Below are 17,987 nucleotides of genomic sequence, written 5' to 3'. Positions count from 1 at the left end.
AGATGACTTTGAATATATATAGTAGTGCATAAATGTCACATGGACTCCAACATAGTGCTTTTTCGTCGGTAGACAGAATGAAACATATTATTAGTGTTTAGCTGTGATTTAGTGATGAGAAGTGCAGTATGGGTCGTACTGAGGGCCGCTCAGCAGGCACAGGGATGTCAGGGGCAGCTGCTGCTGTGTGTACGAGATATTGAATGTCCATAACAATACTGCCCAGCCTCCCTCTGTATGTCTCTCTCTCTCTCTCTTTTCCTCTGAAAGGTGGTTCACTGGACTAGCTGCAACAGCAACAATTTGAGGCCGCAAAAAAAAATATCGGTATCTTTTTCATTTTTGCCTGTGAGAATAAAAGTCGAATAAAAAGGTCGAAAGGAAATATTTGCAAAACACAAAGACTGAGGAGATTTACATCTAAAGGTTATGCTTTCTCTTGTTTAAATGGGACATTGTGTAAACTTTGTAGTTACACCCATGGATTATTATTGCATTTCATCCATCTATCTATCTATCTATCTATCTATCTAATGTGAGTGTTTGTTTCTATGTTAGGCAATATATATATATATATATATATATACTGTATGTATATATATATATATATATCTATATATATATATATATATATATATATATGCACAGGTAAATATGTATAATATTGCTTTCAGCTATTTACTAACTGGTTTAAAATGTGGCCACATGAGAACAATTATTATTTCAACTGTCTGAAAAAGTGTGTTTCCTGCAAAATGTTTACATGTATGCAGTTATGGACTAAATATGATTCTGAGAGAAGATTTGAGACTACATTTGTCTTCGATGCATACAGTGTGTGTGTGGACTGTGAAGCAGAGACATGAGTATAGATGAAGACACACGCTGGCTGGAATGGGTCACCAAGCAGTTTGAGAGCATTGCAGGAGATGATAAAGAAATCGACTTGGATGAGTTTAAAACAGCTCTGAAAGTAAAAGAGGTAAGCTTTCTGATCATGGAAACCTTTATAATATTTAAGATCTCACTATGATCTTTTATTTCTCCTGTTTGTTGTAGTCATTTTTTGCGGAGAGGTTTTTCGCCTTGTTTGACTCTGATGGCAGCAGCTCCATCAGTCTGGATGAACTTCTCGAGGCTTTAGATCTTCTGATCCATGGCAGTGAGACAGACAAACTACGCTTCCTCTTCCAGGTCTACGATGTGGATGGTAAGGTGTAAAATACCATCAGCTTTTACTCTTTCATTCTAAAATTTAGTGGTAATTGTCATAATTCTAGCACAAAAATTGTCATAATTTTAGCACAAGACAAACAAAAAATCACTGAATCTCACAATATTGACAATGGAGTTACAATGGAGTTTGAGAATTGCTCCCTTAATGCATTTTTTTCTTCTTCTTACAATTACAATTTTATTATTCTGCCAAATACACAAAATAATGATCTTTAAAATAGCATCATATGATCCCTTTAAGAAATTGATTGCCAAGTTAAATGCATAAAGTGATTTACACAAGTAGAATATGTTCCTGGTCCAATTACATTTTGAGTAAGTACATATGTAAACACAATCATGCTAATAAAATACTTAAAATTGAAAGAACTGTGAAAGTTGAAGAGAGAGAGAGATGTATTAATATATAGGCCTATCCCTTGCTGTTCCTTACACAACATTCCTATTAAATAACACAGATCATAACAGCCCCTAACAGTAATATCAAAGACTTGGCTGATTGTAATGTTTTGATCCAGGAACATGCCATACTTGCATTACACCCTACAGGTTGTTAAACAATTAGCATTAAACCATTAATTCAATTATTGTGTTGACCTGTCATGTAGGCAGTGGTTCCATAGACCCAGATGAGTTACGTACGGTTCTGAAATCCTGTCTGCGTGAGAGTGCGATCTCGCTCCCTGAGGAAAAGCTGGATGACCTGACGCTGGCACTGTTCGAATCTGCTGATCAAGATAACAGTGGCTCCATCACATTTGAAGAGCTGAAGGCAGAGCTGGAGAACTTTCCTGAAGTTATGGAGAACCTCACCATCAGGTGGGACACGATTATATTACAAAAGAGATGATATTCAGATCAACAGCACAATTGCAAATATGATTTTTGTATACTACAGTTCCGTAAGAAAGAAGTTAATATTGAGTAGCCTTATATTTTGGATACAGTTTTGCCTGTACTTTGATTATTTTTCCTTTGGCGACGGAAATAGTATCAAATGAAGTGAACCGTTGTGTACGTCTGAGCAACACAATAGCGGTGTTCCATTAATGAATGAACTTGAGTTTTAAGTTTTTGAGTTTTGAACAAAATGGTTGACAGAATGATTCAATGACTCACTCATAAAAACAATAATCACCACGTTTAGATCCTGAATGAATCCATTTTTTTTTTATCATTTGAGTGAATGAATCAATGGCTCACTCATAAAAACTCAAGTTTTTATAACAGTTTATTTATTTATTTAATTTTAAACAAGAAATTAAAATGGCTACCTATCACATTGTGTTTTATTAACTTCTACACCTACCCCAACCCTAAACCCTTACAATAATGCAAAAACAGTAATTATTGTTGTTCAGCGTGACAAAAATTACGCAATATTGATGTGCGCATGCCTAGTAAGCCCCTTCTAGCCCCAAACCATGTTTAGATCCTGAATTAAATTCCTGTTAAAAAAGCACATTACCATGATTTTGCAGAGAAATCTCCACCAATCAGAGAATCGAAACAAGCAAATCGAGCCAAAATAACTCTTAGTGCCCATCCGCTCCCATGAAGCATTGCAAATAATGTAATATAGTCAGTCTAACTACACTCTCAATCTATCTGCATCTATATGCATATTTTGCAATAAACAAAATATGTTGTTTTTTTTATATACACAATATCTTTAAATCAGTAGTTTTATACTTTATAGTAGTCGTTTTTAATTGGCTTAATGGGATTGTAGTTTGTTACATTATACGTTTTTGTCCAGTTTTGAAATATTGTTTTGGTTTGAATCAAATATTTGTAATGTTATGATACACATCATAGCTGGTTGGTTTGTTACTCTTTACCAAAGACCAGAACTAACCACTGTGTAATCAAAAATAAATGCTCCAAAATATACCAAATTTATTACCAAAATTATCAAAAAAATACTACTTTCTATTGTTTTCACTCAGTGCCGCCAACTGGCTGAAACCTCCTGATCTGGAGCAGAAGAAAAGCAAGACTCCTCGTTACCTGACACGGGCGTACTGGCACAACAACAGCCGCAAGCTGTTCTTCCTCTGCCTGTACGCTCTCCTGAATGTGCTCCTCTTCATAATCGCTATGCTGAAGAACGCACATGAAGGCCTCTGGTTCATGGTGGCCAAGGGCTGCGGCCAGTGTCTCAACCTCAACTGCACTTTTGTTATGGTGAGTTGAGCATACTAATTCATCTAATATTTAATATTTCCTGTAGTGACAGAGGGTTTTGTCTCGCAGGTGCTGATGTTGAGGCGTTGTCTGACATGGCTACGTGCTACCTGGGTGGTGAGGGTCTTCCCTTTGGACCAGAACATTCTACTGCATCAGATTGTGGGCTACGCCATCTTGATCTTCACCATTGGGCACACTGGCACTCACGTCATGAACTTTGGTAACCTGTAATAAACTTGTTAAAAATGGTCAAATTCATTTAAAGGAATAGTTTTTGAAAGACATTTTGAAAGTCAGTGGGGTCCAAAAAACATTGACTTTCATTCTATTGACAAGTCAGCTTGAACTAAACAGTAAATATGAACCTGTAATAAAACTTGTCGATAAAAATGACCCAAAAAATGTTGTTGCAACCCTGTTATATTTCTTCTTTTACTGTAAATGTTCTTTAAATGTTTTTAAAGTCAGTGGGGTCCAAAAAACACTGGACACCACTGACGTTCATTGTATGGACAAAAAAAGCACATGATGGCAATTTTCATTTTTGGGTGTACTATCCCTTTAACTCCATAAAGCCTGACATATGAAATAATAGAATCTATTTTTTATTTTATTTTATTTTTTTATTTATTGTATTATTTTATTCATTTTTAAATGTAACAGTATATTGAATCTTTACACAAGATCTAAAAAAGAAAAAAGAAAGAAAGTTGCATATGAGTTGCAAATATTATGTTATCATATTTGACAAATCAGGCTTTTATGCCTCATATAATAATTTTTGTCTCGGGTATGAATGTGGAGTTCATACCCGAGAAGGAAAAAACACTTACATTTTATTCAGAGGCCCAAAATGAGCAAAAAAAATGCAATTTGTTGCAGTTGCTGATATTTATATAGCCAAAAAGTAAGATGAAATTCTGATAGCTTGTAATGTAAATCAATGTGATCTTAATAACAGTATAACAAGCTGCTTACATAAAATGCAAATAAACTTCAGTTGCCACTCGTTATCTCCCAATAATATAATTAATATCTTAATAGATGATATTAAATGTTGTTTTCATTGTGGGGAACGAAACGTATTATACAATGCAATTCAGTGATGACTGAGAGATCCTCAAAAGCCATCAAAAATTATTCATGGATAAATAAGTAAACCTAAGTTGCGTATAATGTATGATACTATAGGCTTTATAGGATTAAATTCAGTGTATAAGAAGGCTATATGACCTTCACAAAAGCAATATATTAATAAAGAATATTTCTTAATATCCCTTTCCTTCTATTCTTAGCCCGAATGTCTCAGAATGATGGCATGTACCAGCTGTGGGAGTATCTTTTCACCATCCGTCCTGGGATTGGCTGGGTCAACGGCACCGCCTCCATTACAGGCATGGTTCTGCAGGTTCTCATCTGCTTGATGGTGGTGTGCTCCAGCACGTTCGTCAGACGCAGTGGTCATTTTGAGGTGATGGCTTGCTGATTGAATTCATGAGAAGCAACAATCTGCACATGGTCGCTTCTGTGAATATCTGTCGATTTGAAAATATGAAGCTGACGAAGACAATTGTTTCAAGGCCATTAAAAACAAGTTAGCAAAGAATTCTGTTCGCAAATAGCAGCACATTAATTCAGCCATGCATACCAACAAACAAAAACCATTCAAATATGCTTTGTCAAAGCGTAATATGTTCAAGGAAAGGGTTTGTTTTTGTGTAGGTGTTCTACTGGTCTCATCTTTCCTACGTCTGGGTTTGGGCCCTGTTGATCGTCCACTGTGCCAACTTTTGGAAATGGTTTGTGGCACCAGGACTGATGTTCCTCATTGAGAAACTTGTTGGAATAGCAGTGTCCCGCATAGGTGGGCTGTACATAGTTGAAGTCAACTTATTGCCCTCAAAGGTACCATCTGAGCCGATGTACATATTTTGGTGTATTTTGTTTACTGGAACATTTAGTTAGTCATCCATGCTGAAAGCCTCACCTCTATTGCCTTTTATTTCAAAGGTAACACATTTGGTGATCAAGAGGCCTCCATTCTTTCACTTTAAACCTGGAGATTATGTGTATATAAACATTCCTGTTATCGCCAAGTATGAGTGGCATCCGTTTACCATCAGCAGCGCTCCTGAGCAGCAAGGTAAAACAACTGGAAAGCATATAGTTATATTAGTCTTGCGAAATTCTAATATACGACAGTGATTTGTTTATATTTTAGTAGTATGTGTGCGTTTAAACGCAATTAAAATGCACTGCAGAAAGATCTTATTTATATTTTGTCAATGTTTTTGTTTGGTTTTGTTTTGCAGTTAAACAATCTAAACACCTTTTAGGGGGAAAAAAACATTAATTTACGCAAAGCAAATATGTTTAACACAATAAGTTCTGCGACTTGTTTTTAGACAATCTGTTTTTTAAACGTTTTTACTTGTTCATTTTAGTTGTTACTTGTTTTCAGATAATCTGTCTTAAGTTTATTTTTCTTTACAAAACATTTTTTTTCTACCGAAAAAACAAACAAATAAAAATAAAACAAAAAATGTAAGATGTTTTTAATACGTTTTTTTTTTTTAGGCAGGCTGTTAATTCAAGTTTATTTTTCTAACAAAACAAAACAAAACTGCACAATAAAGTAAATATTTAACACAATAAGAATTGTTTTCAGACAATCTGTCTTGATGAAACATTTTTTCTAACAAAACAAAATTTATACAAAGAAATGTACATAAAGCAAGTGTTTAACAAAATATTTTTCGTTCCCTCAAACAGATACGCTGTGGCTCCATGTCCGTTCAATGGGCCAGTGGACAAACCGCCTGTACGAGTATTTCAGACAGCCAGAGAGTCAAACCATTAGCAACAAGAGGCTCACCGCCAGCCTGAGGAACAGACGCCACGAGAGCAGAATGCAGGTCTTTGATTTTCTCCATCATCCATTGGCTGAGCGCTAACACATAGTGATAGAAGTTCATTACTGTGATGTTTTATTGATGCAATTCTTTATAGGTGGGGTTGCTTTGTAATCACATCATTGACATTACCAAGACTTTTTAAATTTCTTTTATTATATCAACGTGCTTCTCTCCAGTATTTTTTGGAACAAATACTGCCATTTATTTTATAGAAAGACAAGTTCAAATTGCAAAGTAATAACTTTAAACAAGTTTAATACAGTAGACATTTGCACTTCTTCTGCAGTATTATTGAGATAATATTATAGTTTTCATTAATATTTTGAATTTATTTCATTTTTATATTTGCTGTTTTCATTTTAATTTTAGCTTAGTTTTTTTTAATAAAACGAATAGTTCCGGTCCTTGATTCTGATTGGTTTAGCCGCGTTCGAAGCTGTTGTAAATTACTCTACAAACATACACCTTTGCTCTTCAGCTTCAGCACGCGCAGCTCAAACGGCTGCTATTTAAAACAGTGGTATTAATTTGTTACTTTTTCAAAATCATTGATACATTATTAATAATAACAACCACTTTTATTTTTCTCTTATTATTTTCATCAACAATATGGTTTAGTAATTAAAATCATTTAATTATTGTCCGTGCAGAGGCTATTCCGTTTTATTGATCTATGGCGCATTCATTTTGATTCTTTACACGTGTAATGATGTCCAGTGACTTGTTTGCATTATTTATGCATTATTTTATTTATTTGTAAGACTTTTTTATGACTAAATTTGGTAATGGGAGAGTAAAATTATTTTTAAAACGTACACCGTTCAAACTAGGCTGCTTATGTTGAAGTGTTTGGGATGTGGCTTTTAATGATGAGACCTTTTTTGTAATCAGGCTCTCAAAAAGTATATAAAAATTTGGATATAGATTTATCGGCCAACATATCGGTTATCGGCTTTCAAAAATAAAGAATTATCGGTTATCGGTATCGGCCAAAATTTTCATATCGGTGCATCCCTAGAATTTATAACAGCTAAGGGGCGTTGTTAGGCACGACGCAAAGCGGAGTAAACCACGGCTTCTTGGGTCTTTATCATATTTATTATTTTTTAAATATCTATGCATTTTTATAAATGTTATTTCAGTTTAGATTTAGTTATTTTAGTACATCAAGTTAAATTAAGTAAAAATTTGTGGAAAAAAAAATGTTTAAGTAAAAATGTTGCCTTGGCAGCTAGCTGAAATAAATTTTTTTTTTTCAGTTAAAGTTTATTTTATTTCAAGTAATGAAATTCTTTTTTTTTTTTTTGGTTTTAGTTTTAGTAAACAATGTAACACTGCTCCATGTAGAATGAAATGTTCAAGTCTGCAAGCTGCAACAATACTGTGGCGTCTAATAAGGATGATGCTGTTGAACTGACCCTATACCGGACAAGCGGAACACACACAAACTCCCAGAAGCCCGTCAGTGACCCAGTAGCCCAGGCAGAACTGGGAGACGCCTCTCCGGATACAAGAGAAGTGAGTTTTCTGTCTGAACAAAGCAGAACATATGTTCTATTATACATAAGATACACATTAGCCAGACTTATTATTTTTTTGTCTTCCAGCTTACAGCTAAATTAAGTGAAAATCACAGATATTGTAGCATTAAGGTAAGTAATTTGATTACAAAAAATGTAATCTAATTTACTGAAAGTGATTGTCTTACAGGAATTGTATGCATTTGTTTATGCCTTTGTTTGTTAGTGCTATGTGGACGGACCTTTTGGCACTCCGACTCGGCAGATCTTTGCATCTGAGCATGCGGTGCTTATCGGTGCTGGAATCGGCATCACTCCCTTTGCATCCATTTTGCAGAGTATTATGTGCCGGTGAGACACGCAACCTCTCCATTCATAAAATTCGAGTTAAGTTTTCTTTGCATGAAAAAAAACACATATACATTTTTTTTAATTTGTGTGTAAAATTTCATTTTGTCTTTTTTTCAGTTATCGCATGAGAAAGCAAAACTGCCCCAACTGCAACTATTCCTGGTGTGAAACCATCAAAGACAATGAAATGAAACTGAGGAAGGTAAGAGTGGTGATCAGTCGAATGGAAACTAGAATAAATAGGAGGGAAAATATTTATTTTATTTCAGAAAATTTAAATTTTTGGGTCAACTATTCCTTTAAGTTCAGTTGCTGTCTTAAATTATTAAGTAATCAAACTACTAAGTTGTACAGTTCAACTCATTTTTAAACAATCTTGTCTTATTGAATCTCACAATTTAAAAAAATTAAGTTGAAATTGATTACATTTAATCATGTTGCCATGATTTATTTATCATATTATTTGTTACAGTATATAGATAGCTCCAAAGCTGATGGACATGAACAACTTCGATCTCATGAAGTTTTTAATTATCTTCTAACTTCCTGCAGGTGGACTTCATTTGGATCAACCGAGATCAGAAATCCTTTGAGTGGTTTGTGAGTCTCTTGACCAAGCTGGAGATGGACCAGGCAGATGAAGAGCCAGAGAGAGTGGTGATCAGTCGAATGGAAACTAGAATAAATAGGAGGGAAAATATTTATTTTATTTCAGAAAATTTAAATTTTTGGGTCAACTATTCCTTTAAGTTCAGTTGCTGTCTTAAATTATTAAGTAATCAAACTACTAAGTTGTACAGTTCAACTCATTTTTAAAAAATCTTGTCTTATTGAATCTCACAATTTAAAAAAATTAAGTTATCATATTATTTGTTACAGTATATAGATAGCTCCAAAGCTGATGGACATGAACAACTTCGATCTCATGAAGTTTTTAATTATCTTCTAACTTCCTGCAGGTGGACTTCATTTGGATCAACCGAGATCAGAAATCCTTTGAGTGGTTTGTGAGTCTCTTGACCAAGCTGGAGATGGACCAGGCAGATGAAGAGCCAGAGGGTAAGAGAGAACTGAAAAAAAGAGGGATATGGGGTTGGCACTGAAATGTTGGCACAATCATACTTGTTTTTATGTTTTCAGGCCGTTTTTTGGAGATGCACATGTACATGACTTCAGCCCTCAGTAAGAATGATATGAAGGCCATAGGTCTGCAGATGGCTCTGGACCTACTGGCCAAGAAAGAGAAGAGAGATTCCATCACCGGCCTGCGCACACGTACACAGCCAGGCAGACCAGACTGGGCCAAGGTAAGCAAGACCAATATTCTATTCTATTCTATTCTGTTCTATTCTATTCTCCCCAATATCTTTGATTATCAGTGTTTAAATGCATTTTTAGGTTTTCCAGAAAGTGTCTGAAGAAAAGAAAGGAAAGGTTCATGTTTTTTATTGTGGTTCTCCTGCTCTTGCCAAAGTCATCAAGGCCCAGTGTGAGCATTTTGGCTTCAACTTCTACAAAGAAAATTTCTGAAGAATTTACAATATTTCATTTGCTTGAAATCCTACAAATAATAACACAATCATCTGACAATCGGATCTTGCCGATGTGTCTGATGTTGTACGTTTTGTAAATCTTGTGTTGTTGTATGCTTTTATTTATTTGTAGTGTTTGTGTAAGTAACCTTTTAACACTTTTAATGAAATTGTATATGTTTGTTTTTTTTTTAATGAATTTTAGAAATGCCCTTTCTGGTTATTATGAATATGCATCATGTAAAAGAGAATAGTCACTGCAGTTGGTGTAATGTAAAATTGTCATGTAGGTAATAATATGAAGTAATTTACTCTAGAATATACAGTTGGAAATATTAGTTATATGTAAATATAATGATAAAAAGGTTACACTTTATTTTAAGGTGTCCTTGTTACAGTGTAATTATACATTGATGTACTGAGAAATATTAATTAACTACATGTACTTACTATATGGTTAGGGTTAGGATAAGGGCTTGGTTTAGGGTTACTTGCATTTAATTATATATTCATAATTATATATTATTATAATAGTAAGTACATGTAACGTGTGTAACAAGACACCTTAAAGTTACCAAAAAAAAAATAATAATAATCAACTGCTTTGATGACATAAACAGTTTACATTGCCAAGGCATAATAATATAAAAATAATGATAAATATGACATACAATATTACCATATATACACATTAGAAGTATTAATATTTTTTAATTACTTGTATTTATTGTTCTATTTATGTGTCTGTGTAAGTGTTTTAACTATTGTTTCTAAGTGTGAAAAACGTTTGAAATCGTTAGAGATTGTAATAGATAGAAATGTGTTGCCCATACCTGTCGCATTATGTTCCCTGTTCTGTTTTTAAGAGACTGTGGGAATTCTCAGATTTCCTCAAATAAACAGTCAAACTCAGACATGGATTATTCACTTGGTTTACAGAGACATCTTGCGATTATGTTCAGCAATGCAACACAAGCAGCACTATATGGACTTTATTTATCATTCAGAATTTCACTGAGATTCTGCACATAAAATCATACCTATAAACGTTTTCTTATTCCTTTTTAATTTACCTGAGTATTAATCTAAAATGTATAATAATAATAAAATAATTGTCAAATGTTTTAAAATAACATTTTAGTTAAAAAATAACAATATGCATATATTTCGTAAATGCAGGTGGGCTTGCCACAAACAGGAATCGTGCTTATAAGTCATAATATTCACCTCATGTCACATCTCATCTGACATAAGATTGGCTGCCACGTATTCACGTCGCCTCCCATTGGTCAGTGCTGCATCAATACAGCTGTAGCATCTATCATGTTGCAGATTTGGAGCGAGAGGAATCTCGCCGCATATATTTTGCTTTGTCGTCTTCTATTTTATGCCTTCATAGACCCCCGAGCGGAAGGCGCGCGGGTTTCAGGTGAGCCTAAGTATGGTTTCATTCCGTTTTACAGCACTGCATGTTGTTCAACGCCCTCATTCGCATTCAAAATCATATGAGCGCTCGCAGCTTCAATTTAGAGAGATGCGAATAGATTTTATAAGCATTCGTCTGTGTATGTGCTGAATAATGAGATTTGTTTCTTATTCATAATGTGACCATGCAAGTTTCATCTAGATGGTATGTAGCTATACATACATTTTTTTATTTTATAATTTAAATTTATTATGAGCGTAGCCTTCACCACAAGACTAAAGTAAGGTAAGATTTGATATTTTGTCATATTTTGTGGTTATTCCAAGTATATGACAAAATGGTGGACCCATATTTACATCTGTCCGCAGATATGCGCACCTGAATCGCTCAAACAGGACCATAAGGGTTTCCTGAGATGTTCCGGTGTCAGTTCCACTATCACTGCATGGCTGTGATGTGACAATGCGCTGTCTGGTGGCTCGCATCAATCACAAGACTCTGATAGTCATCTGTGCTGTGTTTGCCCTCATCACTATACTGCTGTGGAACAAGTGCTCCAGTGACAAAGACCTGCCCACACAGATCAGACCTCGGCTGGAGTTTGCACCCACCCCAGAGAAGGACGAGGACAACGGGCAGGCCCCCGAAGCACCGCCTGGATCCAAAGAAGTCACTTATGAGCAGATTGACTGCCTTATCAATGAAGATGTCATCATAAAAGGCCGTAGGGAGGGGGGCGAGGTGTATCTGCCCTTCAGCTGGGTGGAAAGGTACTTTGACGTCTACGGGCGTCTGGTACAGTATGATGGGACGGAACGGTTTGAGTTCTCCCACAGTTACTCCCGGGTGTACGCCCAAAGGGAGCCTTACCACCCGGATGGGGTCTTCATGTCCTTTGAGGGGTACAACGTGGAAGTGCGGGATCGGGTGAAATGCATCAGTGGTGTGGAAGGTAGTTTGGGGTGTCCCTTATTTTGCCACCCTACGTAATAATACACACAGAGTAGGGGTGAAACGGTTCACAAAATCCTCGGTTCGGTTTGTATCACGGCTCTGTGGTCACGGTTTTCGGTTCGATTTGGTATACATTGTTAATGTTTTTTTTTTCCTTTTTAACATTTTAGAAATACCATACATCAGCATAAAATATATAGCCGTATAATCTACCATTTACAGTATTTAAAAATAAGTTATTCTCAAGGTCATGTAATCAAAAAACTGAAAGAATGAGGCAGCGTGATCTTAGGAATAGACACATTATTGTGACACTGACCATCATAAATTAAATCTGTGGGATTCTGATACAGCAAGAGGGGAGATGTTGTCAATTTCAGCAGGCTTTTCATTTATTTGTTAAAAAGTTTACAACTGTTGGCCTTAAACAAATTGTAGCTGAGAGCAAAAACACTTATTGTCAAATTTAAAGAATAGGCTTTCTTGTCACTGTCAGTGCCTAGCCTACATTTATTACAGGGTTAACTTTGTGGTAGCTCTTACAAAAAAGTAATCTTTAAATTAAGAAAAATAACTTAAAGCTGTAGATTTTTATGGTGACATAAAGGCCACCAACATAAAAAGAAACATAAGATCAACCAGCATAATACTTTCCTTTCTTTAAAATAAACTCAACCACTTGAAATGAAAGTGCAGTATTTGAAAGAAAACCAAACAAATAAATATTGCTGGATTTTGTATCACAAGTCAGTGTGCCACTGTGTTATGTAATGTAAATAAATTAAATAACAAATTAGCTGCCCTTAAATATAAAATACTGCATAAATAAAACCAAACAACATTGCTCTGCAACATCATTCTACTTTCATGTTCTTTTGCAAAAAAATTAGTATGTCCACGTTTTCTGCTGAGAGATGAGACCTACTTGCAGAGACAATGTCCCCTGCTGTAGAGAAAATTCTCTCACTTGGTACAGTTGTGCCTGGGACAGCAAGGTAATGTTGTGCCAATTTAGCAATGCGAGGATACTTTGGCTCGTTTATTTTCCACCATGCTAGGGGATCTGCATCAACAGAAATGCAATCTGTGGCTTAGGAGGTGACTTCTTGCTGAATGATGCTGGACAAAGGTTTGTTGGTTCTCTCCTCTGTTGTAAAGAGTTCTCCAAAAAGCTCTGCCATGGCAGATTTTTTTCTGGGGAGGAGCTGATGCTCCTGGCTCTGCTGCTGAGGATGAACTGGCCACTTGGATGTCACTGGATTGACCCAGTAGAAAACCAGCAAACACCATAATAGTTTAGAAAATAATATTAATAACAACAAAGTGCTTTCATAGCAGCAAAGACACTAAACATATTCTTTGGTCTGTGGGGGAAATTATTACAAAGCCACAAATATGCTGGGTTTAAGTTTAAGAAATATACTGTAATAGTAATGATGATAAATTACATTAAATTTAGTTATAAAGAAAATAAAAACACAATACCTGCTTTTTAATTTCCATCGCCTCTGTGGTGAGATTACTGTAAATTTTCTGAACAGAGGCTTCCTCCAGGTAAGGCAACGACTTGAACCTTGGGTCCAGTGCTGTGGCTCTGTGCAAATAGCCCTGAAGATCAGTGTCACGGCATCTGCTTTTACGGTCTTCAGAGATGGCTACCTTTGCATCTTTGATTGGGGGAGTGTCCACATCACTAGTTGTCATGGATTTTAGTATCATCTTTTGCAAAGGGATGATCATTGACACAGATGGGGATGCTTCAGTACTCATGAGTGTTGTCACAGTCTTCAGGGTTTTAAGAGTGTTAATCAGGTCCTCTGCCAGTTTTGCCTCTGTGTCTGACAAGGTTGCAATGTCCTTTACATTTTTTCTTTACCTCGTTGTCCATCATGGCAGAAAATATGGCAGCCTGCTGTTCGACATAACGCTCTAACATGTCATACGTTGTATTCCAAGAAGTAGAGACATCATGTACTAGTTTGTGAACAGGAAGTTGCAGCATCTCCTGCTTGGTTTTCAGAGAATGGGCAGCTGTTGAAAAAACTGACCACTTTCCTAATCTTCCCCAGGAGTCTGGATACCTGATTTATTGAGACTGCATTTTTGGCTGCAAGGTTAACAGTGTGTGCGAAACACCCGATCTGTGGCCCCAGTTCAGCTGTTGCATTGACTGCATTAACCATATTTTTTGCATTGTCTCTGTAGTCGCAGGGATTGTGCTGTTGCACCTCTCCAGTTTCCACTTTGTCACTGCTTGTGTAAGTGCTTTAGAGAGATGCTCACTGGTGTGGCTTTTATAAAGGAGGCGGGTCTGCAAAATGATGCTTCTTATCCGAAGTAATGTAATGTGCAGTCACAGTTAGGAAACTTTCAGTGGCCCTGGAGGTCCATGCATCTGAAGTAAGAGCTACGTAGGCTGTTTCGGACAATTCTTTGACAATTACTTGTCATGTCTCTTCAGACAGTTCGGGAATTATCACATCGCTGAAGTGTTTGCGGGAGGGAATATTATATTGCGGCTTGAGTACTTTGATCATATTCTTAAATCCTGCATCCCCTACCATGGCATAAGGCTGCATATCTTTCGCTATAAAAACAGACAGTGCTCTTGTTATAGCTTTAGCCCTGTCTACTTTGCTTTGCTTAAATGCTTCGGGTAGTACAAGTTGTTCTTTCCTTTCCAACTTTCTCTTTCTTTCACTGTCAGTTGATACACTGGGGTGATGTCTCTGCAGATGAGCTAACATATTGAAAGTGTTTCCATTAGCATAAGCAAAATGTGTTGCACAGTGCTTGCAAACTGTCGCGGTTTTATCCACCACTTTCTTACCGCCATTGTCATATGTAGCACTAAATCCAAAATGATCCCACACAGTAGACTGAAACGATACTGTCGGTGCCTCCTCTAAAAACTCTGAATTCCAAATGATAAAAAAAACACTTTACGTTGTGCGTGGCCGGACCGAACAATACACATGCGTCTCGAACCGTGACAAGTGAATTGAACCGTTCCACCCCTAACACAAAATGTACACGGTTTCGATTGGGTTTGTGTTAAAAAGCCTTTAGTCATTTATTTACATTATGTTCTCTCTCTTAAAATGTAAACAAGTGTAAATGTCAACATTATCATATATGCTTAAAGCAGGGGTGCCCAATCCTGTTCCTGGAGATTGACCTTCCTGTAAAGTTTAGCTCTAACTCTAATGAAACTCATCTTAACCAGCTAAGTAAAGGGATAGTTCACACAAAAATTAAAATGCTGTCATTAATTACAAACCCTCATGTCGTTCAAAACCCATAAGACCTTTGTTCATCTTCGGAACACAAATTACGATATTTTTGATGAAATCCGACAGATTTCTGACCCTGCATATACAGCAAGGGAACTAACACATTCACCTACTACGAGAATACTTTTTGTCCGCGAAGAAACCAAAAATAACAACTTCAACAATTTCTTCGACACACATTCACGACAGTACCCTGGTGTATGCATGTAAATTCCTCTGCTTGCAAACAAGCCACAGCGCATCCGGGTTCTACATCAGAACGGCGGCTCCTGCGTCGTGGTACTCTCTTAAATGCATGTCGAAAACTGACACAGAAGAGAAGAAATTGTTGAATTAAGTCGTTATTTTTGTTTTCTTCATGCACAAAAAGTATTCTCGTAGCTTCATAAAATTATGGTTGAACCACTGATGTCACATGGACTATTTTAACGATATGCTTACTACGTTTCTGGGCCTTGAACGTGGTAGTTCCCTTGCTGTCTATGGAGGGTCAGAAAGTTCTCGGATTTCATCAAAAATATCTTAATTTGTGTTCTGAAGACGAACAAAGGTTTTATGGGTTTTAAAACGAAATGAGGGTGAGTAATTAATGACAGAATTACAATTTTTGGGGTGAACTATCCCTTTAATATCTTCAGGAATAATTACAGAGAGGTTTGTTGGAGTAGGGTTAGCACTGAATTCTGCATGAAGGTAGGTCTCCAGGAACAGGATTGGGCACCCCTGGCTTAAAGGAACATATGTTTGAAGTTTGTCAGATAAAACATGAGCTTTTTGATGCATTTGCAAATGTCACTCTTGGTTGGAGGCTTCTGTAAATATTTAGCTTATATGTAGAGCTACATTTCAAATTGAATGGTGCAACGCGAAAATATTTTGTAGTGCATAAGTTGTACCTTAGTGCCTTGTTATGTTGTAAGTATCAGGCTTGGCCACTCCTGGCTCAAATGGTTCCAGAAAGTTATCCCATTTCTGGGATCAACCTTTTGTGTTTTTATTGTTCACAGGTGTACCAATCTCTACCCAGTGGGGTCCCCAGGGGTACTTCTACCCCATTCAAATAGCTCAGTATGGGCTGAGCCACTACAGCAAGAACCTCACAGAAAAGCCACCTGATATTAAGATCTACGGCATGTCTGAGGAAAAAGAGGGTGGCTCAAGTCCATGGGTTGTCCCTAAGGGTTGCACACTATCTAAGCTCCAGGATCAAGGTCGCTTTGGGTTTGCGCATCATTTTGTCACAGCGGGTATGAATTTTGCTACATTTTTGTAGGTTTGAATTCAGATGAATCAACGGTTTTGCTGTGATGATCACAGATAGATGATAACGTTGTTGTATTTTCATAGAGAACCCTGATGGTGTGTCTTTGGTCTTGGACAACACAAAAGATTTTGTCCTAACCTTTGATGTGAAGTTTGTCTCCAATGGTAGCATCTCTGTGGTTCTGGAGACCACAGAAAAGGGACCTCCTTACATCCTCCACTACATCACTAGTCCACTCCTTCTTTCCTTTAAAGACCGAGAGGTCATCTACGGCATCGGCTCTCGAGCCTCCTGGAGTACTGTCAGTCGTGATTTAGTGACAGATTTGCGTAAAGGAGTCGGTTTGTCCAACACCAAAGTGGTGAAGGCGACCAAGATCATGCCTCGCTGTGTGGTCCAGCTGGTTCTTAGAGGTTCTGGCTTTATCAGCAATATCACTGTGTCTTCCACTGCACACATGGCTCCCTTCTTTGCCGCCAGTGACTGGCTTCTTCATAACCAGGATGAGCATGGAGGGTGGCCGATTAAGGTGACCCGAAAACTCGGAGAGGGGTTCAAGAGCTTGGAGCCCGGATGGTACTCCGCAATGGCCCAAGGCCAAGCCATGTCGACATTAGTGAGGGCGTACCTGGTGACGCACAACCCTGCATACCTCGGCGCCGCAATCCGAGCGACATCCCCCTTCAAGAGGACTTCTGAACATGGTGGAGTCAAAGCGACATTCATGAACAAGTACGACTGGTATGAGGAATACCCCACAACACCTAGTTCGTTTGTTCTTAACGGCTTTATCTACTCTCTGATTGGGCTATATGATGTGGCGGAGACGGCGGGCAACAAGCTTGGTCGAGAAGCAGGTGTACTCTTCAGTCAAGGACTGGAGTCACTCAAGGCCATGTTGCCATTGTTCGACACAGGCTCTGGAACGGTTTACGACCTGAGACACTTTACCCTGGGTCTTGCCCCTAATTTAGCACGCTGGGACTACCACACCACGCACATCAACCAGTTACAGCTGCTCGCATCAATCGACAGTGCCCCCATTTTCAGGGAATATGTGAAACGCTGGAAGACGTACCTGAAAGGAGGCCGGGCCAAGCACAACTAGACTTTCTCGGATGGCAATTTTATATAAAATCTTGAACTATTGTTTAAGAATGAAATATACTGAGCATTAATAATTACATAAGCATTTTTACTTTACATGAAAAGGGTGCATATTTTATCCAATATGTTTGCTGCTCCTGGAGAGCTACCATCCTGCAGACTTTAGTTTCAGCCCTGCTCCAGCACACCTGTCTGTAAT

General features: G+C 37.2%; 2 protein-coding genes across 3 annotated transcripts; both read left to right on the top strand.

Annotated features, from left to right (window-relative positions):
* The first annotated feature begins 50 nt into the window (after positions 1–50).
* On the top strand, positions 51–10,103 carry LOC107673291 (NADPH oxidase 5-like). The gene is made up of 17 exons (XM_016466824.1): positions 51–426; positions 836–982; positions 1,060–1,210; positions 1,845–2,055; positions 3,186–3,423; positions 3,493–3,646; positions 4,722–4,897; positions 5,149–5,331; positions 5,437–5,569; positions 6,199–6,341; positions 7,689–7,859; positions 7,949–7,993; positions 8,088–8,212; positions 8,330–8,414; positions 9,172–9,271; positions 9,353–9,519; positions 9,611–10,103. Exons 2-17 carry the CDS (start codon positions 863–865, stop codon positions 9,740–9,742), a joined length of 2,334 nt encoding a protein of 777 aa, XP_016322310.1. The 5' UTR covers positions 51–426; positions 836–862; the 3' UTR covers positions 9,743–10,103.
* Positions 10,104–11,044: 941 nt separating this feature from the next.
* Positions 11,045–17,915, top strand: LOC107673273 (D-glucuronyl C5-epimerase-like). 2 transcript variants are annotated; one of them, XM_016466800.1, is made up of 5 exons: positions 11,045–11,173; positions 11,432–11,455; positions 11,539–12,122; positions 16,425–16,664; positions 16,765–17,915. In XM_016466800.1, the coding sequence occupies exons 3-5, from the start codon at positions 11,633–11,635 to the stop codon at positions 17,787–17,789; spliced, it is 1,755 nt and encodes a 584-aa protein (XP_016322286.1). In that variant the 5' UTR covers positions 11,045–11,173; positions 11,432–11,455; positions 11,539–11,632; the 3' UTR covers positions 17,790–17,915. The 2 variants fall into 2 exon arrangements, with proteins under 2 accessions (XP_016322286.1, XP_016322285.1); XM_016466799.1 differs by lacking the exon at positions 11,432–11,455.
* Positions 17,916–17,987: the final 72 nt, after the last annotated feature.

This window comes from Sinocyclocheilus anshuiensis, unplaced genomic scaffold (assembly GCF_001515605.1).
Source record: "Sinocyclocheilus anshuiensis isolate Anshui unplaced genomic scaffold, SAMN03320099.WGS_v1.1 scaffold68, whole genome shotgun sequence".
In the NCBI taxonomy this organism is placed as follows: Eukaryota; Metazoa; Chordata; class Actinopteri; order Cypriniformes; family Cyprinidae; genus Sinocyclocheilus; species Sinocyclocheilus anshuiensis.
The sequence above is the reverse complement of the archived record's forward strand: the minus strand, read 5'-3'. Positions and strand labels throughout refer to the sequence as shown.